At 45.5% G+C, this 27,178-nt stretch overlaps 2 protein-coding genes across 5 annotated transcripts in view; one reads left to right on the top strand and one right to left on the bottom strand.

The window, feature by feature from the left end:
• Positions 1 to 10,953, bottom strand: part of LOC135449306 (uncharacterized) — a 31,134-nt gene extending 20,181 nt beyond the window's left edge. The window contains exons 1-2 of one of the 4 annotated variants that reach the window (XM_064716111.1): positions 10,657 to 10,953; positions 240 to 1,090 (exon numbers count right to left, since the gene is read on the bottom strand). In XM_064716111.1, coding sequence (XP_064572181.1) covers positions 240 to 1,090; positions 10,657 to 10,744 — 939 coding nt within the window. In that variant the 5' untranslated portion in view covers positions 10,745 to 10,953. Of the gene's footprint in view, positions 1 to 239; positions 1,091 to 10,437; positions 10,580 to 10,656 lie in introns of those variants that run through there. The other 3 variants (XM_064716112.1, XM_064716114.1, XM_064716113.1) reach the window with 3 other exon arrangements.
• HELLS (helicase, lymphoid specific) overlaps positions 4,178 to 27,178 on the top strand; it is a 50,058-nt gene continuing 27,057 nt past the window's right edge. The window contains exons 1-2 of the mRNA XM_064716107.1: positions 4,178 to 4,348; positions 8,573 to 8,666. Of these exons, the coding sequence (XP_064572177.1) occupies positions 4,346 to 4,348; positions 8,573 to 8,666 (97 nt within the window). The 5' untranslated portion in view covers positions 4,178 to 4,345. The remainder of the gene's footprint in view (positions 4,349 to 8,572; positions 8,667 to 27,178) is intronic.

Here is a 27,178-nt window from a genome sequence, read left to right on the forward strand (position 1 = left end):
AGATCTCAAGGAGTCATTTTTCATCCTTACACAGACCTAATATTCACAAATTAATTCAGAATTTTACTGGTAAGAAAAGAAACCTTTAAAATCAAATACCATTTTTTACTGCTTACAAGTTTCAGGGGAGATATTCTAAACTCACTCAGATGTGTCTAATTTGTGACAAACAGGACTTGAACACTGACTGGGGTGTTTGGACAGACCTAGATTTAAGATTAAGTTAATATATTTCTTACCTCACTCAGTCTACAGCATTCATCCATGTATTCATCCAGGCTGTCACTTGTGGGGCACTTCTTCAGCTGATGTTCACGGATCTGAAGGTCTTGCATGCTGCCAAAATTCTCTGGAAAATTGTCAGCAGTTGTCTTTGGCTCTTCTGTAGGACCTGGGGTGGAAACAGTGCTTTCCCTGGAAAGGTCCATCTCTGCAGTAGGTTCCTTTTCTGGAGACTGCTTGTCATCCTGGTGAAAATGTTCATCAGGACTTTCTTCCTGAGGGTCATTGAAATCTTCAAGGGAAGCTGTAGGATCCTGCACAGCATCTGCCTCCTGACTATAGTAATCATCTTGCTTTTTGCTCTCTGGATCTTGTAGGCTAACTTTTCTGGCATGTTCTTTACATGTTCTCGTTAACTGATGGTCAATTTCTGGGGAAGAAGAGGTGCTAAGCACACCCGAGTCACAAAATGAGTCTCTGTTGTGAAGCACAAAGCTCTTTTCTGAGCCCGTGGGCGTTGATGGAGAATTAGCACCGCTTGGCAGCTCAACCCCCGAGTCCTCAGATTCGAATTTGGAGAATCTGTGGAGCCGGCACTTGGACTCGAAGGCGCTGAGGTCAGGCAGGGTGGCTACGCAGTCACTGCTCACCGGGCCATCCGCGCAGTCTGCAGCTGCTGCCCTGGCTGCTGCATCTGGGCTTCCCAAGGCTGCTGGGACACTGGCACCGGGAAGATGGGACTCCTCTGTGCAGGCTGTGTCAGCTGGAGCCTCTGGGATTAACCCTGGGTTTTGAATTCCTTCATTGCTCAGTATCTTCATGTGTGTTAACACGACTTTGTCCTCAGCAGGTGGGCTCCTCTTACCTGCTGAAAACAAGTAGAAGGTCGCTGGAGGCTACAAAACTCAAGTGTCTAATGCATCCCCTGAGGGATGTGGAATGTAAAACTGCCTATACCGAGGTGGTAGAGGGGGACAACCCTAGTTTGTTTTTCTTGAGCTATATGAAGCTTTCTTGTGGGCTTTGCTGCAACGAAAGGCTTGTGTTTCATAGCCTCAGAGTCCTCCAGGGGGGCTCATAAAAGCACAATTCTGATTTGATAGGTAAAAAACAACATATGTAGGCAGGTAACATTTTAGTAATTATCTGCGTATAGATGGAGAGATGTACATGTTCTTTCAGCCTGATAGACATTAATTTAAGTCTCAAATATTTTTTCCCAATTAAATGTATTCTGAACCAGCAGAAAAAAAGAGTAAAATGAAATCACTCTTCCCAGAGGCTTAAGTGAATTTTAGATTGCAACGAGCAATTTGAAAACTCTTTGGCATTCTCTGCAGTATTTTCTGCTCACACACACTTGACAAAAATCAAGTTCTGATAAAAAAAGCAAGTGTAAAAAGCACTATAAATTTTTTCACTTGCTATATGGTTTTAGCTATGAAGTAACATCTTTAAAGTGAGCTCCTACCTTATTTGTAAAAACAAAAGAGATGAGGGCAGCCTTGCTCGAGAGCTTTTGCACACAAACAAAGAAGACTTGTTTTCAAGTCACAATTATTTTACACAGTAATGTGATAGAACAGTCTCTGGATGAAAGGCTGATCTTCAAGGGTCAGAGATCTGCTCCCAGGTTTTTCTTACTGTTTTTCTGAATATAATATTTCATAATGCAAACATTTGGGTCACGATGGCATGAGAGCCAGTGTGAAAGTTCTGCATCTACCTTTTAGCAAACTGCAGATTTCAGCTCCAAGTACGTATGTTTGTGAATTTGGAACCAAGAATTGATGCAGAACAAAACTTCAGTTTCCCTGGTATCTTTTCCCTTAGTGTTCACCCCAGAGTGCCTCAGAGGGCTACAATGCATACACTTTTCTGGATGTCTTACTTTCTACTTCATTCCCCTCTCCTCTTTCTTTTTGCCCGAATCAGACCAGCATCAGCTTCACAAACTCACTGCCAATAATGTAAATGTCCCTAGGTGGGCAGGAAAGCCCAGGATCCACCCCACCAGGAGTGGACCAGGGAGAGCTGTGCTGTGCAGTTCTCCTTTGCCGTAACCCAGAAGCTCCCTGTTTCAGAAATAACCCGTCTTTACCTCCTCCAGCTTGCTTTCTGCAAAGGACTTAGATAAGGGAGACCTGTACTCATGAAGGCCAAGCTAACTCTTACATGGATCATTTTCTACTTTATTTGAATTCCCTTCGTTTGATCTTGAGAATTTCCTGGCATACCACTGAAACATGCCCTTTGCTGTTCATAGACACCCACTGATTTAATATTTTACACTGGATTTTCATGAAAGGCAGTCAGTGATAAATAATCTGATGGGCTTCTTGTGGTACATAGTCCTAATACCCCTTATATAAGATTTGTTTATTGTATAGAGAATTGCACTGCCTCCCTTAGCAGGATTCACAAGCATCTTCCTAGTGCCAAGAGCCATGTTTGGGACAGTCAGTGCTAGAGCTCAGCAATACAACACCAGGATGTTGCTGTGATGAGGGACAAGAAAAAGACATTACCCAGGAAAGCTCATCAGGAGCTGCCTGCTCTGGGCTCTGTTGTTATTCTTCCGCTTTTGGGATATGTATGAAGGACCCTGACCTGAGGACGAGGAATAGGGCGACTGATTTGCAGCTTCACATATAGCAAAACATCAGCTCTAAGAGGGAGCTGGGTGCCAGGGCTTGGAAGGAGGAGGTGGAGCTGAGTCACTTTGATTTGGAGTCAAGAGGATCTACCTGCTCAGCTGCAAACACCTCTTGGCAGCCAGACACAAAATGTTGTATCTGCATGAAAAATACGAGGCTTACAGGCTCTTCTGATGGCATCACTACCCAGCTGGCCAACAAAACCACCGAGAGTCAGGAGGAGAGCAGCTGCATTCCTGCAATTACTTTTAGGAACAAACCATACAGCTGTCACTCTTACCAGGAATTACTATATGCAATGGTAGTTCTTTCCCACAGACTGATTGTTCTCACTTATTAATCATACCATGCTTTCCTTTGACTGGAGATTCTCTCACTTCTTTCAATCTGCCCCTGTTTTTTCTTGCTTAACTGGTTTCACCCTGGCCTACACAAATATTGCTTTGTCTAAAATCAGGAAGCAGCATATTAAAATGAGGTCTTGCTACTTACAGAAGGAGATGTCAGATGCTTTACTGCATATCTTTTAGGACTACAAAAGCTGCAATGTGAAGGTTTGGCTGGAGTAGAAAGAATAGAAAATAAGATGAAATCTTTGACCCTCTGTGGGATGGCCGCCCTGGTGCCAACAACAGTTCTTTGCTCTCCCCTTCTCTCCCCTTACTGTGGTCACTAGCAACATGTTTTACAAAAATTGTTTATCTGTTCTAGGCTGCAAACCATTGCTCTCAGCACTGTCAGGTCCTGCAAACCACAGAGCATTTCTGATTTATTTTTCCAACACCCTATGATGAGGCAAAATGTTATCATCCCCCTACCACAAGAGCAGAATACTGGCAAAGGACAACAGGATTTTGCAACACACTTTGGCACCTCATCCTCATTCATTCAATAATATTTTCCCGTGGTCAGTGAGGTCATCTGTGCTACAGCAGAAAGATCTCCAGTGATTAAGGTAGTGACCTGAAGCTCAAGTTATTCTTGCTGCACCTCACTGAGAGAAGAGTCTCTCTTCTTCCTCTCTATTAACTGGATTATGGAATCTAAACCATGGGGCTTCCAAGAAGCAGATTGTTCTTGCTACAGATCTCAAAAGAGGCATACAAAAACACTTAGCTCTTTCAAGCATATTGCTAACAAACACCAGAATGGTGCAATTAAAGTTCATCTGCTTAATTGAGGGGAAAAGAAAAAAAAAAAAAAAAAAAAAGCAACCCAGACACTCAGCTGCTATAAATTAACTCATTTCCAGGGCCTTAACAGAACTGTGTCAGCTCATTTTGGCCGAGAGCTTGGCCTGTAAGTGCTTTGTTCAGCAATACCAGGGGCCCTGAGTAAAGCAAGGAAGGGAGATAACTCCTGCCTGGCACTGGAGGGAGTGTGCTGCAGGGGTACGGCTGCAACAACCCTGCACGGGGGCTTCTGAAAGGAGGTGTGAAGAACTCCAGAGAGCTGAACCATTAACAATGGTAAGATGTAATTTACTGGTGCTGGAGGCCAGCCAGGTTTAAGGCTGCTGTTCCTGGGAATCCAGCCAAGATTTTTGTTGTTGTTTGTTTCTTGTCCCCTGGACCGGTTTTCCACACCCCTCTAGGGTGGGGGTAAGATAGCAAATGCTGTAGTTTTTAGGAAGCTGGCTGCTATGCTGGTGTGGCAGCCAAGGAAGGAGTGGAGTTTGGTGTGCATGTTTCAGAATCAGTACAGGTTCCTGAAGCATATTCAACATGTGTGCCCAGGCCAAACATTGTCTCAGGGTAGTTTGTGCTACTTCCCTAGTAGCCCTTTCAAAGAGTTATATAGCTCTGTAATCATCCTAGAGGTATACAGGAGTCCCTGGATTGAAATACATGTCTGTAACTGGTGGTGAGTGATCATGTGTAGCCCTGGGAAGCTGGGTTTCCTGTGCCTGTAAAGCTGGAGAATCAGCCTGCTTCCCAAGTCACAAGAAGGTGGTGACACTGAACTAGCTAATACCTGAGGTAATTGGTAGGGAGTGAAAGGAGCAGATGTGTCCCACCTAAGTCTCTAGAGCTTTGCTCTGCTTCATGTTTAAATTGCTTTCTAGGATATTTCTATGTTGCAGTTAGCATAGCCTAATAGAGAAACTTAAATCTTTCAAAGGTAAATACCCTCCCAATCATCTCCTGTCCCAAGGCTTCACTTCTTGGGACTTTTTAGTCCAAGTTATTTTTCCAGTTGCACAATAACTAGCAGCTGCCAAGACTCAGCCTGCTGCATTACTGACCAGGAGAAGGAGGGCAGATACCTAAATATAAAATTGCTTTCAAGCAATTTCTTTACCCCAAGTAAGTTGGATGCATGAGATTTAACTTAAAGAACTGCCCAGGAACAACTCCTTTGCATTTCCAATCCTGCTCAAGCCAAATTCTTGCAAAAGCTCCCACCTTTCTAGTAAACCAAGCCAAAGTCTATATCCAAATCCTCGTGCTCCAAAGTACTGAAACCTATGTCTGATTTTTTTTCTCTTTTGCATCTATGCCTGTTATTCAAAGTTGTGTTTCACAGGCAATTCTTTCAGTGCAAGACCTGTTAAGCTCTGCTACATCCCTGAAAGGGTCCATGGTCTCTGATGCACTGACTTAAGTATAATAGCACATGGTTTTCTGATGTATGCAACTAATGGAAGCACTGGTGGACAGGAAGAGGCCAGGCTGGCAGTGGAATGAGTACTGCTATTGGCAGCTGAGAGCCATACCATACCATACCATACCAGCACTGCCCTTTGCTGCTCTCTTCCTTTCCAGTCTCTGCCCACCTGTTGTCTCAAAATGTTCATCCTGATTTTTAGGCTACTTGGCATGGGGAGAATCTCTGTTAAACATGGCACAACTGGAGCCAAAGCTTTGCTTGTCTCCATCTACCACTGTCTTATAAAGGATAGCAGAGGTAGAGCCATGGCAGCCTTCTGCTTGCCTCTAGAACTGCTGCAAGGTCCATGTGCGCAGCAAACCCATCGGTAGGCCTGTACAGGATGAACAGCCCAGAGATACTCAGAGAATCTCTTCCTCTCCCTGCTATTGTGTGCCACACATGCCACAAGACATGCAACATGCTACACACTGCCGTTTATAAGGCCAGCACTTTCCAACTTTACTGTGCCACCAAAAATAGAGGGTATCACCAATGACTTGGGTTGTTGGTGTAGCAGGGACTTTGCACAGCTACCCTGCAAAGGAAGATCAACCTCAAACCACAGCACTCCTACGATTCTGCTTAGCCCTGAGTACAGGAGTAAGGTGCACATGCAAAGTGCCAGAAAACGTTTTTCAGCGTCCTTTGCAGGACACAGCCTGCCTAGTAACTCCTGTCTGGCTCCAGCTATGCCAAGGATGAAACCCTGCCGTGCAGGACTGGTTCTGTGATGGTTCTGTGGCCTCCAAGTAACAGACTAAGAGATGATTGTTGCCTTTTGAAGAATCATTACATAGCAGTGACTAGTGCCCTGGAGTCAGACTCATGACCTAGAAATGAGAGGCTGTCTCTCCTATTCAGTCCTTGCATTCCCTCATTTTCCTTCCTTCCCGTACAAAAAGACTCCCTCAGTTTTGTCACTGTGCCACATTCTAGCACTGCTGGCAGGACGGCTCAGGTGGTATTTCCCTTTCATTTCGAAGAGGTGGGTTTTTTTCTCACCAGTGATGAGGTCTCAATTTCCCAGCATTTAAGAGAGAAGGGGTCACTTCCTTTCTGAAACAATAGGCATTTTTTGCTGATGACTTTTCCCCCACGTGTGCTGAAGGGTGGGGTCGGGCTCTGGGGCCGTGCTGGCACCTCCAGAGCAGCCCCCACGCAGGGCAGCAGCAGCCGTGTCACCTCCCCGGCTGGGAAGAGCTTCCCTAGCACAGCCCTGGGGGCTCAGGCAGGCTTTGCAGGGCCTCAGAGCTCACTAGAACTGAATTACTCTTACGCTTCCAAAAACCCCAAACCAACCCAACAAACAAAGTCCCCACCCACAAAAAATCAGTAACCGCTACCAACTGACCCTCTGTGAGCCAAATGTATCTCCACGCAGCTTTGCCACGGATTCCCACGGGGTGCTTTACTGGACTCTCGATCCCAGTCCTGGCAATGGCAGAGGTGCTGCTTGTCACCAAAAGTCTGCGAACTATCTGCCTTCCCCAATGCTTTTCAGGCAGCGTGCTGAGTGTGCTGCCGATCTTGGGCTGCCCAAGCTGAGCAAGGCTTCTCCTAAATTAGGATAAGCACAAACTGAAAAATTTATACCGAAAGCTTATCACAGGGTCTGTTGTCTTCAGTGCACCAGTTACAACTTCTACCTACAACAACAGAAACTTGTGAAGGCATGAAAATCACTGTCAGAGGGAAGATCGGAGTTTTTTGTTGTTCTATTTTGTTTGGTTTGCTTGTTGTTTTGGGTTGTTTTTTTTTTTTTTACTGGAGTTGTGACTGAAAAATTCACATTTGCAGGGGTGCCTGCTGCCGTGTTGTAACAGTATATGCACAATATATTCGATTCTCTAAACTTCAATTTATGCAGCTGGAGAAGTGAATTGCGCTTGGATTTCATGAATATACATATACAATTTGTTTTGCTCAAAATGTTGCATGCAAAGGAATAGTTATGACAAAGCTGGATTTCAGATAGTCCTTGGACAAAAAGCACGAAGCACTTAGATCCTTTGGCTCCAAGGTGGTCTCTAGTCTCCATGTTAGTTAAGTGTGTGAAGTTCCTTAGGATAGTAGTTTGGTAATATAACGTGACCAGAAATGTTATAGGTCCCCACAGGTGCAGCTGGTAATGATAAATCCACATAAAGTAGATGCCGAGAGAAAGATAACAGGGTTCAAGGACTCTGAAACTCTCTGAGGAGACATTCATTGCTTTAGTATCTGTGTTTTAGAAAAGAGGAGCTAATTACAACTCTTTTCAAGCATTTGAGGAAGAATGAGAGGGAGATTGATCGATTGTTTACTGATTGATATAGTTGGGTGAACTAAAGAGGAAATGGATTTCCAAGTAGAGAGGCCACTTGACACTTTTACAGCTTGCTCCTATTCATTCCAAGTGACCTGTGAAGTTTTTGAAACCTAGCGACAGGTCTGATAGATTAGTGACCTCTGGCAGAAAGTCCCGGGCACAGCAGGTCCCCTCAGACCACCTGGTTTATCAGTTACCTGTGCAGGCTGGCAGTCACCAGTTTTTACACCAACACCTGGCCCTGAGCACTGCCCCAGCTACAGCGCTGCTCCCACTCGTTTCTGCCTTCTCACTGCAACTTATTTCTTTGTACCTAGGACCCGGAGGGAAAACCTGGCCGGGGGTAATTTTGGCGCACAAGGATTAGCGCCTAAATCCTCCCTGCTCTGCAATGTAACGAGTCCTGAGGGCTGGGGGAGGGAAGAGGTTCAGCCCCTACAATCACCTATGGGTCTTATTTGAGAGATTTTTGTCAGGGAGATGACAGCTGCCACTAAGGACCTGCAAATCCTTCTCCTTGGAAATTCCCACCTGTTCCTCCAAGAGAAAGGTTCAAAACCTTAAATAACGGAAATAGTGCTTTGATGAGCAGCCCTGTATAACAGCAAAAGATTATTTAGCACACAACTCAGAGATATGTCTGAGCAGAAAATTAAAACAATAGAAACAAACATATCACACATTGGCAAAAACTGTCTAATTTAGATCTTTTCCTTGTACATCTGAACTGCAGGCTGCCTCATATCACAGAGGATTATTCAGCCAGAAATTAACTAGGAGCCAGGAGGCCCTTTGCAAGGATGGAACGTGCCCCCCAGGGATGACAGGTATGTAGTAATTCAGGTTTTATTGCCTATAATAGGCTTGGATAAACAACTGTTCAATAGCCCCAAAGACCAAGGCCATTTAGACATCAGTGCTTCAACTGAAGCCAAAGGAACTCGAGAATGGTATTAGAAAGGTCGTTGTTAAGCCATTCTTCATGACAGTCATTGCTGTCCCTTGGTAAAACCCTGGAGAACTGCTTCTGCTCAAACAAGGTGGCACTGGACAGGCATAACCATGCTCTGGCATGTCTGAAATCTTTTATAGTTGCAGTGAGAGAAGAGCCAAGAATGCTGTTTCTGAATAGAGACAGTGTCCAAATCAGGACATGCATAATATTTGGTGTCTTTTTCCTAGCTGAAGTCATTAGAGAGTGATGTTGCTGTTTCTTATTTGGATAAATTCTAGCTGAACCTCTTTTTGATCCCTCAGTGCTCTGTAGGATAACTCTGTTCCCCCACCAAAGCTTTCACCTACCCTCTTAACAATACTGCTGTGTCTGGGTGATGAGGGACACTTCCATGTGGAAGAGCAAGCTTCCTTTCACCTCCTAACCCTGCCATCAGGTTTGTTCTATATATCTCGGAGGAAACAAGTTCATGGTCCAATTACATCCAGGGCAAAAAGGAGCAGTTCCCACCATACTGCAAAACACCCTTCAAACACCCTCCATATCTTAGGGGGATGCTGGCGTGTTTTCACAGCAGCATTGCTCTATAGCCCTTTGTGCCACTGGGTAGCAGTTTCCAGACTGAGCCCAGGCAGAGCAAGGTGCTTCAGCAGCCTGGCTGGCAGCAGCACTGAACAGTGACCTGCTGGGGCACCTCACAGAGGCTCCAGCTCACACGGAGCTCTGAGTAGCTGCCCCAGACCAGGACAGCTGGGAAGCACAGTCCAGGCAGCGTGTCTTCAATAATGTGTCATTTCTGATGACTCCATGGGAACAATTGCTGCAGCGCCCCAAAAGAAGCAGGAGTTTGGCATAAGGATGGAAGGTCGGGACCCCAGGAGGTATCACCACCCCAAACACATGGGTTTGCAACATTTTTACCATCCTGCTGTTGCACTGCACAATACATTTACGCTCTCACAAACTCTGTAGCCACCTGTATGCCGAGCAAACCAGCCCAGTGCAGCCATGCCAATGAGATAGAACCTGCCGATCTCGTTTACAGCTGCCACAAGCCAAGCTGAGGGATAAACAGGGATCCTAAGAGAATTCTGCTACATGGGGCTTATGATCTCAACGCCTGCAGCTCTGGCTAAGGTATGAAATATAGTGGCCCCATTATGCCTGGGAAAGGCATACTGAGACCTAATAATTTGTTGGCACAACAGGCTTAAAAAGGTATGGGTGATAAGCTGCAGGACTATAGCTGCCTTTCTTGCCAGAGTCACCTCATCTGCACAGGCGGGAGCAAGTCAAACACTTGGAACCCGCGGCAATCCCCGTGGGATGGGGATACGCTGCCTCGGAACCGAGCCGATGTCCGTGCCCGCGCCGTGACGGGCGGAGGGCAGCCCCGAGCGCCTCTCGGAGCGTCGGAGCCGCGCGGTGCCGGGAGCGGCCGCTCCGCCGGGTGCCGGTGCCGCGGCAGCACGGATCGCTCGGAGCCGCAGCCCTCCCGCCCGCCCCGCTACTCTCTCTCAAGCTTTGCCACGCTTAGCAAAGCGAAATAAGCGCGTTTGAAGAGGAAATGAAACCGGTTCCTTAGGGGCGATCTTTGCCCCCAGCTGGCGGGCGGGAGGCTGGAGCCGGGGGACGCGCCTTACCTGCGAGGGGACAGAGGCAGCCGGAGAGCAGCGAGCGCAGCATGGGGGGGGCCGGCAGCGGCGCGGGGCCCGTCCGGCGGGGCCCGGGAGCAGGGCGGGCCGGGATGAGCCTGTCCTAAGTATCGTCCGCGCGGCGCTGAGGGGAAGGAAGGGGTGGCGGGGTGCGGGTTTGGGGAGGTGTTGGCAGCCGCCGGCTGACCGGGGGGGCGGCCGACTCACCTCTCCTCCAGGGCGCTCCCAGGGTGAAGCTCCGATGCCAGCTGAACATCCCGGCGGCAGCAGCCGCCCTCAGCGGCGGGCGGGGCATGGGGGCGAGGGTGCCATCGCTGCCGACCCTGCCCGAGTGGCTGAGCGGGCCCGGGCTAGGGCATGGCGGGGCAGCGCGGAGCGGGCAGCGCGGCCGGCGCGGAGGCTGCGGGGCGACGGGCGGGCGCCCGGCCAGCAGTGACTTATAAAGGGAGCAGCCCAGAGGAATGTATCTCCTGTGGCTGATAAGCCGAGATGACTGGAGGGGTTTGAACTACCTTTGCAACCCTCGGAGAAGAGAGGGAGAGAGAGGGGGGGAAAAAGGATAGCAGAGAAGAAATAGAAAAATATTTCAGTACTTGCATAATATCAATAAACACCTCCCCTCTCTAGTGGCATGGAAGGCTGGAATGTTTAGGGTGGGGAGGAGAGAGAGTAAAAGAGTAGAGTGGGTTTGTTGGGTTTTGGTTTTTTTTTTCTTTTCAGATTTTTTTCTTGTTCTCTATTTAAATTGTGTGTTATGTGTTCATCATGGAAAACTGCCTTGGTTATCGCTGGTGCTGCAGGCTGTGGGTAAGAGGCGTGAGAAGGAAGTGTCAGGACTCTGCTGGGTGCAAGCTCCCATGGGCAGATTTGCACTGTCACCATACTGGAGTGAACTCCAAGCATGCACGCCGGCCATGAAGTGTTCTGGGATGCCCTGGGCATGGTTGAACCCACTGGAGTGTTGTCTTGGGAAACGTGTGGGAAATTACTCCTAGGCTAGGTTTAAGGAGCAAAAGTTCCCTACAACAAGCAGCCCCCAAACCTATATAGGGTCTCTGCTTGCTAAGACAGCACCAGTCCCTGTATTGCTCCCCCTTCCAGATTTCTGCCGACATGAGCACTCTCAGGATTGAAAATGTGCTGCTGCACCGGTTAAACCGGCCTAATTGCATGGACTTCAGCTGTCCATAGGATCAGTGGCCCCAAGGATATCACAGAGTGGTGCTACAAATGCCATGAGAAAGTGAGTGAGAGGGGAGCTGTCAGGGGAGGTCAGTCCAGTTGCCCCATTGCTTTGCAGGTACCAGCCTGCAGTCCTGTGCCTCTGCAGCACACATTTCAGGTCAAGTATCAACTGAAGTGAATTCACTTTTTGCTGTAGCAGTCACTGGAGTTTGCTGACTGAAGCCAGCCACAATTCAAAGGCAGGGTAACTAATTTAGCCCCTTTTCCCACCACATTACTCTTGTATTTAATTATTAATTGCTCCCAAATTTGTGTCACCGACCAAAAGACATCTTTTCTCCTCAGGCTGGGAGGATTTTACTGCTCTCCCCTTGCTTCCCACTGCAGTGAGATAGAGTTTTTGGGGGCGGCATCTGATTCTCTTCTAACACTCCAGGCACCCACAGTGCACCGAGCACCTATTCCTCCTTTTCTGGGAAACCAAAGAATGTGTTTGTTGTGTGAACAGAGCCAAGTTTTCCATGCTCTTTGGGCTGGTGAGAAGGAAAGCTGTAGGTTCTCTTGGGAGAGGAGGTCCCTGTTTCCAGCACAGTGCTGTGGTTAGTGCTGTGTGCTTGCTCTCTGACATGCTGCCATGCTCAGCCCATGCAACCAGCTCGGCCTCCCCTCTCAGCTCCCAGCTGCAGAGGGCAGATTTAAATTATTAGAGCAGCAGAAAGCAGATACAGATCCCTTAGCATGAATGCAATAGCACAGCCAAAGGAATTCTGGGGACAAAGAATTAGCCTCTCACCTTCAGCTCTGCTGCCCATGCACCATTGCACTCTCCGTTCTTTCTGCCATTGAGCTCTGTTGTTTTGTATACTGCTGAGCACACTCCTATACTACCCGGAGACTTTTTTTTTTTTTTAATAACTAGTTTGGAGAGGGAAAAAAGCTACAATGCCGATGTTTATAAATAGCTTCAGCCCAAAGTGTTCTGAAAAGTATCTAATTTGTTGTAAGCAAAGTGCATGATGCAGTCAGAAATTGAAGTTCCTAAGGCATCTCAAGCTGGCTCTTTCTAAGCTTGGTTTACCCCCTTGTGTTCAACGAATGCTTGAGGCCAACAGAAATGACTGTGTTACCAAATATAATAAATAAAACAACCCAGTGACAGTAAGCTGTTGAACAAGAATAAAATATCTCCTGGAATGTGTACAAGACAAGTACTCTAGCTGTGGGCTAGGGAAAACATGGAATGAAAATGGCTGGCAGTGAGCACAGGACTTCAATGCTCTAGGTACTCTCACAAGAGGGTGTGTTTGTGTGTATGAAACTGACAATTAAATTGGAAATGCCCTGTGTTGACACAATATATGACAATGTTCAGAGTCTAGAGGGCTCCACAAAGCTGTTGTTAGTTGTTGCATGTGATTATTTTTGCCTGCACTTGGAAAGTTTTAGTAGCATAACTGTGTTTTATGTTTTTTTTTCAACTCAGGTTTATTTGCTATATTAGCCTCAAGATGTTTTACTTGAATAGCTTAGCACTGAATCAGAAAAAAAGCATTAGCATGCTTAGGACTTTTATGCCAGTGTAAATGCATGTACCCAAAGGGAGGATTCTACCATTTTGTGCTTGTATTATGAACAGCAGCGAAGCCTTCCAAAGGGTGGACACCACCAATTCTAGCCCTCATAAAAAACAGCCCACAGACAAGAGACAAAAGTGATGCTTGGTTTTGGTGTCCAAGCTTGAGAAAAGTGCAGAAAAGGGAAACTGATTATTAATGTGCTTTTATCTAAACCTTGTGAACACCCTTGACATGGGAAAGATCATGTTCTCTGTGTGTATTGAACCAGTTGCAGCTGCAGTACAACAAGAAAGGAAAGATGCCTCTATCTTGCAGCTTCATCTCTCATCTGGCAGTGAGAGTATTGTCAAATCTCACCATTTAATTGGGAGTCTTGAGGAAGATGGACTCCTTTTCCTTAAAGTCCAGTTTGTTAGTGAGGGGAACATGGGGTGCTGGGGCTGAGCTGTAGATTGTTGTCCTGGAGCAGAGCACAAGGATGGGAAGGAACCAGCCAGGAAAGGAAATAGACTTGGGACAGCCTGGCCTGGGGACTGGGGCCACTGTGGCTTTTGGCACACACTACACTGCCCCTTCCCTGCAGCTGCCAGTCCTTGTGCTGGATCTCCTTCTCATTTAACCATGTGCTGAGAGCGTGGCATGTGTTCTCCAAACATTAACTGGGCAGGAAATTCCCTCTTGAGCTGCAGAGGATGTAACAGGAAGAGAAAAAACCTCTTAGTCAGCATCAGCTCAGATTTTGATGGATGCATCAATTTCCTCAGTCATGAGAAAACTCTCCACCCAAAGAAATCCACAAGTGTGAAAAGGTGTTGTGTCTCTGCATCCCCTTGGTGTACAGCTGCATCCTGTGTTTCTTGTCATCTCTGTAAACTCGGAGCTTGTGGAAAGCATCTTCAGAGCAGAGGGTGCTTCTCTACTGTGGAGAAGTCAGGCACGAGCTCACAGGGAGCTGCTTGCCCTAAGGAGGGTGGGAGAGGGTTTGGGCAAGGTCTGTTTGTACTACAATTCCTGAGTTAGGTACCTGGAAAGCAAGAGAGATATATTTAGTGGTGACTCCTAAAACTATTGTGTTGTTTGGACCATTGTGTTGTTGCCTCATGTCTCAGTTACTACTGTGCAATCCCAGATCTTTCATAAAAACGACTTCTACGGTGTCCACTGAGATGCTCTGCAGTTGCAAAGGAGGATGCCTGTCAAATGTGAGCCTTGTTTCAAAAAACTCCCCAGAAGAAAGAATATACAGTAGCAGGACAGATCCCTGAGCAGGTGCAGCTCTGCACAAGTGAGCTGTCCTGGCTGGGAGAGGTGTTCCTCTGCTGTTTGGCTTTAGGCATGTCCCACATGCAAATAATTTCCACTCCTTCTGCCACAGCTTGTCTGGGAGAACAGGATTTTTGTAAGTAGTTTCAGAGCCCATCTTGTTTAAGTTGTGCAGCCCCCTAAGCACAGGATTTCTCATGCATGTTAAAGGTCTCTCCACCTGGAATGAAGTATTCATGGTGTCAAAAACCACATTCCAGTATCATTGTCACTGTGGTTTTCACACTGAAGCCCACAATGAAATAACTGTCAACCTTTCATCGTACATACATATTAGACCTTGTTTTCCATCCCATTCCCTGATTCCTTAGTTAAAGGCTGGATCTGGACAGATTGCTTGATTACCTCCTGATTTGTTTTGTACACATGCAGCATGGCACAAAAGGACTCTACAATCACTTTCTTGACTTAAATAGGTTTTGTTTCACTCTGGTACAAGCAAGATTTTGGGATGTAGCATGCAGAGGAACATTGGATATCTGTGTGACAGTGTGGGAAAAGGGGTGGATTTAATGACGTGTTATGTCCTTTCCCAGCAGCTGAGAAAGGACAGGGAGGATATGTTCTGTTCTCTCCATCAGGGTTGGCTTGGACCTGTGCCCGATAGCTGACTGTATGGGGATTTTTTTCTCTTTTAGAAGAGACATTTTAGCTACCTTTGCCCAATCTGCCATGCCAGCAGTGCAGTATTAGTCATTCAAGTGAGGCAGCACCTTCTGCATGAGGGTCTCAGTGCCAGCCTGGGGGTGTTGTGGGGCTGTTGCCCTGTTGAGCCCAGTGCCAGGCCGGGTGTGGGCAGGCATGGCTTGGGGGAGCCCGTGCTGCCTCAGCCAGCAGCTTCTCACAGGAGGGACAGGTCAAAGGGGAAAAAAAGAGGTGTGGGTTCAAAGAGGAATTGCATTCCTGAAAACGGAAGTTTCCAAAGGACTCCAACTTCCTGTGAAATGGTTCTCTTGCTAACTTGGCAGTGGTCTGCATGTGTTCAGCTTGTCCAGGTGAAGGCTTGCGGTCACATAAGAGGAAGTTGTTTCACTGCAGTGCACTTATGGTGCAAAAAATAGCTTCTTGGGGTAGTGAGCGGCTCTTGACTCTGTTAGAGGTAATGTGTTAACTCCTGCAGATCTTGTGTCTCACTCCAGACATTTGGCATTGTCTAAATATATTTCAGTTTTTGCTCTTCCTTCACTTAATTAACACTTATTAACACTTAATACTCAAAATGTGCAAACCCTGCCTATACAAGAAAAAAACCTCTGCATCTTCTCTGCCTTTCTTAAGCATGCTGCTGCCCCAGGCAATTCCCCAAACACAGGAGCAGGAGAAAAATTGCCACCTAGCTCCGCACCAGTTGGTGCTTGTTGGTGTGACTACCAGCCTTTAAGAGCAGAGAAAGTTCAAATGCCTGGTGTGTTTGGATCCTGGAGTAGGTATGTGGTCCCCACTCCACCCTGCTGTAAAAGGACCCTGGTGAGCCACATGGAAAGCAGCTGCCCAGAACTCTGCCCTGGGAAGTCAGGGTCAGTGGCTTGCCAGGCACATTACTTCCTCTGGTGCACAATGGAAACACCTTTGTGTTCACTGAGTTGAGCTGAAGGGCAGGCTTAAAGGATGTTAAAACAAGTGCTTAAACTCAGTCACTGCTTTCTAGGCCTCCCGAACCAGGACAGTTCCCCTCACTTTCCTGCCACTACCCATCCTCGGGGTCCACACTTTTCTCAGCCAAGGGACAAGCTGGCATACCTCATCAACACCTCCTGAGGGTAGGCTGAGCTGCATTGTACTGCGCTGTGCCAGCTGCTTTCTGGGTTATGGCACAACCCAAACCCTCTGTTTTCCTTCTGTGCTGCTTCAGGCTGGATGGTGGCAGTGCAGGCACAGAGGGGATCTCTCCACCAGTGCTTTTAGGTCAGATGTCTAAGGCTGTATGCACCAGGTCTCAGCTAAGAGAGGACTGTGCCTGGTTTGGGATGGGATGGGATGGGATGAGATGGGCAGCAGAGCAGTGGTGAGCTCTTGGGACCATACACTGGTGAGGCAGTCAAGTGTGAGTGGAGAAAGACAGGACTGATGCTGCAGAGCTGGTAAGTAGCAGGAAAAGTAGTAGAGGTGCTTGAGGACTGGTGGCAACAAGGAAGAAAGGAACAAAGCAAGCAAGCTGAGCTGGGTATGAGGGGGAGATGCCTTACTCTTCTGCTGGGACCTTGGTGTCCTGGGGGTGCCAGGGGTTTGCTTCTGTGGTCCTAACAAAGGACAAGTCATGATCAGGGTCACTCTGGAAGGGCAGGATACTTTCATGTTCTGCTTTGTTATGAGGAGACTTGTAAAACTAGATGGTAATCCAAGGGACCATGACAAAAAAGATAGAAGATATGAAGGAAGGATCGAGGAGATTTCCATAATGAAATTGTGTAAAGGTGATGAAGAGGAACTCAAAAGAGTGCTGCTGTTGACCTGGGCCTGCCTTTTCACTCTCTGAGGTGTTAGCAGGCCTGCAAATCTCCAGTCAGGCCTGGGCTTGACCTGGTTTTCTGTCCCTATTATGAATCTGCCCAATGCAGAAAAATGGGTTCCCTCCACCCTTGCTTGATCTGTTGCTGGGAAGAAGCCAGGCTGGGAAGGGTCTGCCTGGCATATGCCAACACTGTATCCTGACCCAGAGATCGGGTGTGAGAGTATCCAGGGAATCCCTCAGCCTCTTTGCTTCTTTGCTTTTAACGCCTGGAGAATCCCAGTGGCTATGAAAATGCTGCTTAAACCTTCCAATTAACAGGACTGAGGGTTTGGCAATGGCTGCTTCATTTACCTTGCTGCAAACACTGCATCACTGTAAATGTTGCAGTTGTTTTAGTTTGGAAATGCTCACTCTCATTTTAAGACAGTCTGTTTCAGTGGAGTAGAACAGAAGAGTTAGACGTGATTTGCTAACACATCACCAGAGTTTAAGAAGTACAAATAGCACCTAATGAGATCCTGAACAATTTGCATTGCTTTCTCCCTGAATATATGTGCACTCACCAGTATAACTAAATCATTTTCCTGTATAACAATTTAATTAGAACTGATTAAAGTAAACATGTTTGAATATGATAGTAATACTGCATAAATGTAATTTTGATTCAATAATGGCTTCTTTGCTTGAACAGGATAACTATCCACCTGAAACACAGGGGGGAAGCTTTAGTTAATAATAAAACCCCTGCCAATTTCAATAGAGCTATATTTCACCTTAATTGCAACCATAATTACACGTTCACAGTTTGATTACAAAATTTACTGTTTCTTGCTTGGAGGGGGTATACATTGTTGTACACCTTCAAAAAGAAATGGGAACAGAGGATTGTTGACATGCAGTATGTGAGCCTGGATTTCCCCCATTCAGTGAAATGATGGAGTTCACTTGTTCCAGGATTCAACAGAAGCACTAAGAGTTGCCACATGGGATCACAATAAAAAAAGATAACTGTAATCTTGGCCTTGAGCAGTGGTTGTCTGTTCCAGTGGATCTGGCTGTTCCAGTACTGCGGAGGAGTAACTGAGGAAAGCAGGCTGATGTTAGCAAATTTAAATATACTAGGAGACCTGACCTCCATGGCTAAAGTATACAGGGGCTTCCCAGGCTGAAAAATGTTGAAAACAACCGTCCTTAACGAGCAGACAGGTTCATTAGTCAAGGACCTGTCTGGATGACCTCAGGACATACTTTACAAATAGCATGTGTTTCTGAAAGCCTGTTATTTAAAAAATCTCTTGCTGAAGCCAAATCAATGCTCTTTCATTTGTGTACAACTCTGATATCCAGTTCTGGGGTGTGTATTTCCTGTGGACATCCCAGAGGATATCTGTGGCTCCGCTGTTTGTGAACTGAGGTTGGTAATGTGACTGTGGATCTTACATCACAGTCTGTGTCTGACTGCGTGCAGCACCAGGTGACTGCTGCTGTGTCCCCCCGCACCTCTTCATGCGACAGGATGGGCACAGGAGCTCAGATACGGCACCAGCACGGAGGTGCTCTCCCTCCTCAGCACATTGATTCAGTTGTCTTTGCTTTTCATCTCCCTAGCTGAGAAAAGGGAAAAAAACCCTTTTCCCCTTTTGTAAAGCTGCCTGAACATTAAAGTTGCGAGTCTGTATTAAACTGTTTCTATGAGCAGTAAGTGACCATGGCTTCCCAGTGTAACTAAAGCAAGTTTGGCATAAAGAGACATTTTTTTCCCTTCCAAACCAACCCCACAGCAGGGCTGTTCTATGTCTAGATGGGAAATGCCACTGATATATTCATATTCCCTCTGTGCAGATCTCATCTAAGCCCACTGTAAAAAGTTAAATACTACCAAGAACTTTCAGGGGTTGGAACCTTTGTGATTTTTATCTTAGCAGTGCTATTTGTGCTTTTATCTATAAAATTCTACTTCTGTTTGTATGCTTGTTTAGTGTGGGATGACTGGAGACAGTCTGCTGTTTTACTGCAGACTTCCCTGCTCTTACTAATTTAGGACTGCTGCTCAGACTGAAATTTCCAGGTTGGCTCATGATGAATCCACAGTCTATATACAGCACTTGGGAGATATTTCCGTATCCTGAAATAACAGGAGGTTTGTGACAGATCATTTCATGACTTTGCGGTGTTCCGCGACTCAGGGGATGGAGGACAGATGTCACCAAACTGTTGTACAGCAGAACAGCCACTGCACAACTATTCTTTTTGAAAGTCAATACAATTGAACTGACACACAAGTTTCCATGCCAAGTAAAAATAATGGACATATGTATTTTTTGTGGTTTTGTATAAAGACAGCTTTTGTTGGTACCTTCCCCAGAGCTCTTGGGAGTGCTCTTAAAAAAAACAAAAATAAACAAAACCAAACAAAACAAAACTCCACCAAAAAGCCACCAAAAAACCCTGACCTCCAGATGACCCAAGTTTGAAACTTGGCGAATTAAAATCTGGTAGCACAATTTGGTTGCTCCCAAGATAATTTCAATGTAAAGCAACAGGCAAAGACACAACAAAGTGTTGTCCCAAGTTTGCAAACTGAATCAGTCAAGTTACAGTCCATCAAAATCAGCAGGGACCAGCTTTACCCTTGCCCTGATAACCTGCACTGTGCAGGCTGACGGGGCATCAGGAAACCAGGGAAGGGCTCCTAAGAGCTGCAAAAGGCTGCAGAGCAGATTTCAGGTAAGCTTGGCTGCCAGGGAGAGACCAAGCTAGAGTCTGACTTTTCAGCAAAGGCTCCACATCTAACTGTTTCAGGGATATTTAAAGTAATATTTTCAAAGCACACCATGACAAAGAGCCCTCTTGGAAGAGCTGGCTTCTCATTTTACTGCCCAAAAATGCAGGCTAAGCTGTTCTGAAGACCTAGTTCTGTTTGTTTCTGCTGAACTGTTTTAAAAGCCAAACCCTTTTTTCATATAAACACCAAACTGCCTGATGTCCAGTCAGGTTTGCAAGATAAGATAAGAGTGCTTCAGTGAGGGAAAAATGGAGGAGATTTTATGGAAACTGAGTTATTGTAAATAGATAGCATCAAGAAGAAATGGGGTATGTGTGGTGCTGTCGAGAGCAGAGGTGGATAGGGAGTGAATACATATTTTTTAGAGCTGTGGCAGAAGGCAATGAGTGGGAGGTGAGGGTTCCCCCACCCCTCTCACTGCAGTGGCCAGGAGCCCCATGGGACAGGTCTGAGCGAGGGGATCTGGAAGCTGGTGGACGGCAGCAGCACAGGCTCAGAATTTCAGAGGCAAGCTCAGAGGGCGGTGAGAGGAATGGAGGGAATGTGATAAGGCTGGGGGAGGATTCAGTAAGGGAGTGAGCAGGGAAAAGGAGGGGGTGTGGGAAGCCAGGAGTGCTCCTTTCCACTGTCTTGCTGTTTCCCCATGCTGAAGGCAGGTTTGGGACCTTCAGCTGAAACAACAGGGAACTGCTGTACTGAGGGATGTCCCTGTTACTCTTATGGATGAAGCAGACACCCTGACTAGTGTCTTTTCACCCATCCCAGATGGCTGGAATGGGGGACTGTGTGCTGCCAGCAGTCACTCATCCTGGCCACCAGGAACCTCAGAAGTAGCAAGGCTTTGTTCTCGTTATCCTTGTATTTGTAGGTGACTTGTCCCAAGCAAAGACAAAAGACAGTGGAAATCCCTAAGCTGCTGTGGATATTCCTGTGAAGACAGAACAGATCTGCAGGATCATACTGCAGAGGGGTATTTTAATGGAGACCTCTTGGTTTTTGAAAAGATGGAACAGTGTAATTCCACAGCACAGAAAGAAGCTCAGAAGATCACAAATGGTTATGCTGGGAAGCTGCTGAGCTGTGCTGGGTGGCCAGGGTGTTCCTGAGTGCTGAGGGCAGAGCAGCCACAGCAGTGCACCCTCACTCCACATCAGATTTGGTGTAACGTTCCTGGCTCCAGCACTAACCCAAGTGTCTGCACATTCTTATCAGCAAGACTTGCAGGTAGCATTACATGTTTTTCCACTTGGAATACAAATGTTCCTTAACTCTGAACATCCCTGGCCTTTCTCTTCATATACTAGTCTCTGTGAGTGGACAATGGATTGATATATTTATATTTAACCTTTCTGGCTATATAAATTCCTGCCTGCAATGACTCACAACCATCAGAATTCAGAAAAAGGCAATTAGAGAAAATCCAACATGGCACATATGCACATGAGTTTGTAGATCTCTTGCTATCCTAACACATGAGAGCTAATGACCTGGAAATTTTGGTATACGAACTTAACCCAAGCCCTATACCTGAACAACTGAACATTTTCAGACATATCCAAATACATATTTGGATTGTGTAGCTCATTAATACTTTGAGAAAGCTCTAGGAGAAAGAGAGGTAATCTTTAAAGCCATGGGTGGAGAAAGAGACAGACAAAATCAGACAAGGTAGACAGTTCTAGTTAGTAGCTGACTGTTTTTTTTAGAATATTCTTTCTCAGAGATATAAACTTTTATGGTTAATTGATCAGTGTTAACTGCTGATTTGTTGCAAGCCATTATACTTGTAGCTGAAAACTCTAGAAGGATGGTGCTGACCTCCCTAGAGTAGATCAGACTTCTCTGCTGGCACAGAAAATATTATGTGGAAAGAATTGTGGTTAGCAAAAGATTTGGCAATGTCAGTAGTACCCAGAGGGAGGAGGAGGCAGAGCTGTCCATGAGTAATATGAGGTTTGGTACCAGCAGGTTTAAGTGTCTCAGATAAAATTTTTGATTTCAACCTGGTATTTTGGTGAAGACCTGGGCACTCTGCTTTATTCTCACAAAAGGAAAAGAATACTCTTCCTTCCTCTGTACCAAGGTGCTGGCCTTCTGCAAGGGAGAGCTTTACCTCCCTGTTCTCTGTGCATCCCACAAGCCAGCCAGCAGACCAGCCTCCTGGTTCTTACAGTGGTGCTTCCCAGACATCTCTTCCTGTGTTGAGTAGGCACATCTTGGGCAACCTCTACCTTTTCAAAACTACCATTTTCCTCAGAACAGATGCTGATTCCCACCACTTACAAAGAAGCCATACTCTCTGCCACAAAACCACACTAACAGGGGTTTAAGTCAGTGTCCGGTGAGTCCTGAAATGTCACACCTATCTGAGAAACAGGCAGCTGAATTCTCTTTGTGCTGCAGCAAAGGGCCATAGAGGTGGATCCCAGTGACACATTTTGATTCAGTCAGACAATGTGCTGCTGAAAAATATACGTGATTGGTGTGCTGTCAGTTTTGAGTTGGAGGAGAAAATGGCAAGGAGCCTGAATAAATTAGCATTATACCACACTTGGCAGACACTAACTCCTCCACAAAGTATCTGTTGCTAGAGGATATGAAAATATACCTGTTGATTTGGATGGGTGAGGTGCAGAGATAGTGCCAAGAAGCAGGAGTTACACCAAGACAGTGCAGAAACCAGCATCATGTTCTTGGGTGAAAAATCATTTAAAAGCAAGTAGTAATGTCCATGACTTAGAGGCCCCTTTTCACCAGGGCACTGAAGTCAGCTGGTATTGAAGAGAAAATGGTTGGCCTGTTCTAGGCAGGAAAATGCAACTGTGATGCTCAATTTCTGAGAGCTCTGGGGAAAAAATATCCCAGCATATGGAAGTGACAATATTTTTCTACTGCTGTTTCACCAGTAGATCTCAATGTGTTTTGAAGCAGTTTTGAAGAAGTCTCCAAGGTTATTTCCACTTTTCTGTGGGGAATACAAAGTTCAGGTACCTGAGGCAAAGGGGAGGGAGGGTAGGCAGGCATTGTAGTAAACCTGCATAAACTGTTGCATTCTTTAGGAACATGATAATGAAAGTAAACATAGAGAGAGCCTATGCCTGGCATGAGATCTCAATAAACTACAACCAAAGTACCTGCAATTTATTGCCTTGATTTTGAGACAGTCATTTGAGTGTAAGAGTGAGTCTTGTACAAGAATGGGTATTTTTTTTTCCTGTTTACTTCTTTCTACCATGTGAAAACTAGGGTTTCCAATAAAAAAAAACAAAACAAAAAAAAAAGAAAAGAAAAACAAAAAAACCCACAAAAACAACCCAAGGTACCAGTATAGCTACCAATGGCAATAATTCCCTGGGCTCTCAGGTTAGTCTTCACCTTTTTGGAACCTTTACCCCAGTCAATCATATGGGTGTCGTCAGTGTTCATATTCACATTCTCATGAGTTTCAAGGGAAATGAGTGTCACTTCAGCTTTTTTCCCCACAAATCTTTGGTTTTCTCACCACTACTCTAACAAACACTGAAATTAGATCATTAAACCTAAACTGATATGTTCAATATTACTGCAATACAAGTAAAGACAATTTCAACACAGGATTAAAAATGTCACCTTCACTGCAGCATTGTATAGGAACTGACATGACTTCTTATTTTGTTTACCAATGGAAGGGAACTGTCCTTTTCTTTGTTAAAGTATTTTTTCATTGGATGGAAATAATTACAAGTGGAACAAAACAAAATGTTTTGATTAAATACAGGGCTGGTCTTGTTTTTTCCAGTAAATGTTTCATGTTTTCAATTCTTTTCCCCCTCTCCCAGGGATAATATAATGGATAGTTAGAGATCACCTTCCATCTCAGAAGATCCTAGATTCCACAGGGATCCCTCCCTTTGCCACTGGAATTTTAGTGCCCATGAAGCAAACCACCAGTAAGTAATTTATTCCCATAGGGTACCACAGTGAAAGTGAGTAATCTGCTGCAGAGCAGGGGAGTTTTCAGGAGACAAGACTCCAGTTTATTTGTGCCAAAACCAAGGGTTAACACTGAAATGTCAGATCTGGCTAGCCCATGGCAGAGGAATGAAAACCAGCAGCTGTCTGAATTCCAGGGATGGTGCTGGGAATAGCTGCGATGAAACAAGGTTCCACCAACTTTGATCTTGGATCTCCTGCACAGGATTAAAGGAATAACTGAGTTTGGGCCTGAGGCACAGACATTTGGAGAAGCAGCAGGGGGAATTTGCTAAGTTTTCATGGGAGTTTACTAAGCATATGAGGGTAAAGCAAAGATAATTCTCTTTTATCATCGTGATCCATTTCTTTAAACTGTGAGTGCACTTAGAAGCCCCAGTGAGATCACAGGAAGGACATCAGCAGACTTGCAGTGCTCTCTGCATGGTGCTGTGTTGTTTGGGTTGAAGAGGTGATGTTTTGTCCTGGATCAACCTTGTAAATAAGAGTGGAGCAAGGCAAGATTTGTTAGTGCAAATCCAAGTATTTTCCTCATTCGTCACTTTTTCCGAAGTTTGATGAGATCGTTTCATATACCTGCCACTTCCCTGGGATATGAGCAGCTGCCAGAAACCCCTCTGGCTGCTGCCAGTCTGGCTTAGGACATCTTTGCAGGAGTGGCTCCAAGACAAGAGAGTGCAGTCCATCCAGATACAGCATTCGATCTCTACTATTGTCAGGGCAAGGAATCATATTTCCCTCACCCCTGCCCTCTGGGTAAAAAAGGCAAATGTTTCATGAAGGTACCATAATAAGTCTGCTAGAGTTGTCTTCACAGCCTCTGTCTCCTCCCCATACTGGAATGTGCCTAAGCTCCTTCTGGTCTCTTTATTCCTTTTTTCTAGCAGCCCTTGGGGAAGGTACCTAATACCTTTCTGTAAACATTATTTATGGACTCAGAACGCCAGAAACATGTCCCTACAAATAGTCTGCACAACATGTCCTGAACCCTCCTACTGGCACCTACTTATGTCAGTCCCCAGTGCTGATATTTCTTTGTCTTTTTGCTGTAAGCCAGATTTACTGATGTGGGGTTGTTTCCACATGAGCACTACTATAGTGGCTGATAAGCTGCACTCATACAACTTGCCCAGCAGTGTCCCAGTTGTTCATGGTTATTCCTGCTTAGGTCCTAGGGTGAATGTTTAGTGTTTCTGGGAGAAATAGAGGTCAGGTGCTAGCCCTGCAGTGCCAGTGTTACATTGCACAGCACCCTAGGATGCACCACAGAGGGTGAGCTCCCTTGATCTACAGTGCACCACCTCTTACCCAGCACCAGCAATGTCTGTATTATTTAGATGTATGTGGGTGTTCTCCCCATGTACCCAGCATTAAGGTTAAAGAACAGGTTTGTACCGGAGAACCAGATGTACGTACACTTTTCATCAAAACCACTTAAAACCTTTGCTTTGGAGGAAAATCACTGGCTTTGTTAGTATTTCTGCCCATTCAGGATCAAAACTACAGCATAAAATCTTCTGAAAGAAGCCTAGTGGGTTTTGCCTCCTCTTACCTAACAGAAAGAGGAAAAGGCTGCTCTTTCACACTTCAATAGCGTTTCCCATTCCCTGTGAATCTGGAATTCTTTATAAATGACGTAGATCTTGGTCTCAATATAACAGTATTAAAGGAAATACCTCACTTCCAGTCAAGAGTTTAAGTTTAAAATGGAAAACAGTGTGTTTAACTGAGACCATGGGGCAGGAACCGATCTGAGCAAGAATTTTGTTGGGTACAAACATTAACGACTCTATTATTCAGTGAATACTACGTGTCTCTTAATGACTGTAGTTGCATAAAAACTTCAGTTTTACATTTAAATCCAAGTGCAGTATCTCACCAGCATAGGTCTTGTAGTTTATCCTGTATTGTTTCCATATCTGGTTTGTACTGTAATAATTTCTGTGACTTGGGGGTTAAAAAAGCACAGCATCACTAGGTTACCACTTTCAAAGGCTTGTCTTCTGCTCATCCCTTATGTTGAGTCATTTATTCTTGGACTGTACATCCTGAGTGGATCACAGCAGAAGCTCTCATCAACAGCAGACTCTAGAGGTGCAAAAAATTTCTGGTGAAATCCTGAAAATTTGACAGAAATTTAGCGAGGAAAGAATATACTGTGATGGGGCAAAATCAGCAGTGGGTTCACTGAGGCTGGGGTTCCATTCACTTACCCTTAACAGGCCATCTCAGTCCCTCTCCAAGGCTTCACCTACAGCTACTCCTGAAACACTGAATTTCTTGGTTTGACTTTAAGGTAGGTTCTGTTTCCTAGACCAGTGTTTTCTGAATGCTGGCAGAAAGGATGTGACTTGCTGACTTCAGACAAGATGCCAAAGCATGCAGAGGAGACTCTACTGTAAGCAATCTCTTGGATTAAAAGTAAAAAGGGATATGAGGAGGAAAAACAAAATACTTAAAGATGCTGACTTGCTATCTACAGTCATCCTCCCTTGCTGGTGATTAATCATCTCCTCCTTTGAGCCCAATGGACCAGATACACACATTCCTCATTTGCTGTGTTGATGGAAAAATTTGATTTTTGGCATGCCTTTTGTAGGATCCAAAATACCTTTGTGCTGTGGTGAGTGTGAGAGAAGGGAGTTTCACTTCTCAGCAGATATGCTAAAAGCATGTATTAAGGGCTGGGCTCTCCACCCCACCAAGGTTGCAAGGAGCCATTTGTGGCTGCCTGATCCCACATCTCTGACACACACTAGACTTACCAGGCTGGAGACTCTGTGTCTGTGTATGCTGTTGCCTGTTGCTGAAGGTCAACATACTTTTGCATAGTGGAAGTTGCTTATGAGTCAGCAAAAACTAAGCATGGAGGAATCAGAAGGTATTTTAAGTGAGATAGTAACTTTACTGTCTGTGTGCTCTGAACTAAGTGAATTTTAGGTCCTACATTTCAAAACACAAATAAATCACATTTGTTAGTACAGTTGCAGCCAGCCCTGTACCAAGTAGACTCCTCTGGAGACAATCCCTGGGAAAGAAAAATTCTTAATGGCACTGACAGACCCTTCTCCACCGTGGCTGTGGTTCTAGAAACCTTTGAGAAGGAAATGTGAATGTGAATCTGGCCCTCCTGTTTGCTAGGGGTAAACCATGGGTTTGCTAATTGTGCAGCATTTGCTGATATTTGTAACTACGATGAAAATTGAAAAACATTAGCTGGTGATAAATACTGTAGCTAGCACAGTTCTGAAGGAGTTACCAAAGCAAGACTGATTGTCTCATGCAAACCAGCTGTCATTGGATCCAGCTGGATCCCTGCAATCAAAACCCACAAAAGGAGCTGATTTATTACCCACATTCAGTTTTGTGAACATTGTGGTGCTCTGATCGCTCTCATGTCATCAGCACTGTGTTTGCCTGTACATATATTATATC

The sequence above is a fragment of the Zonotrichia leucophrys genome, chromosome 6 (assembly GCF_028769735.1).
Source record: "Zonotrichia leucophrys gambelii isolate GWCS_2022_RI chromosome 6, RI_Zleu_2.0, whole genome shotgun sequence".
NCBI classification, from domain to species: Eukaryota; Metazoa; Chordata; class Aves; order Passeriformes; family Passerellidae; genus Zonotrichia; species Zonotrichia leucophrys.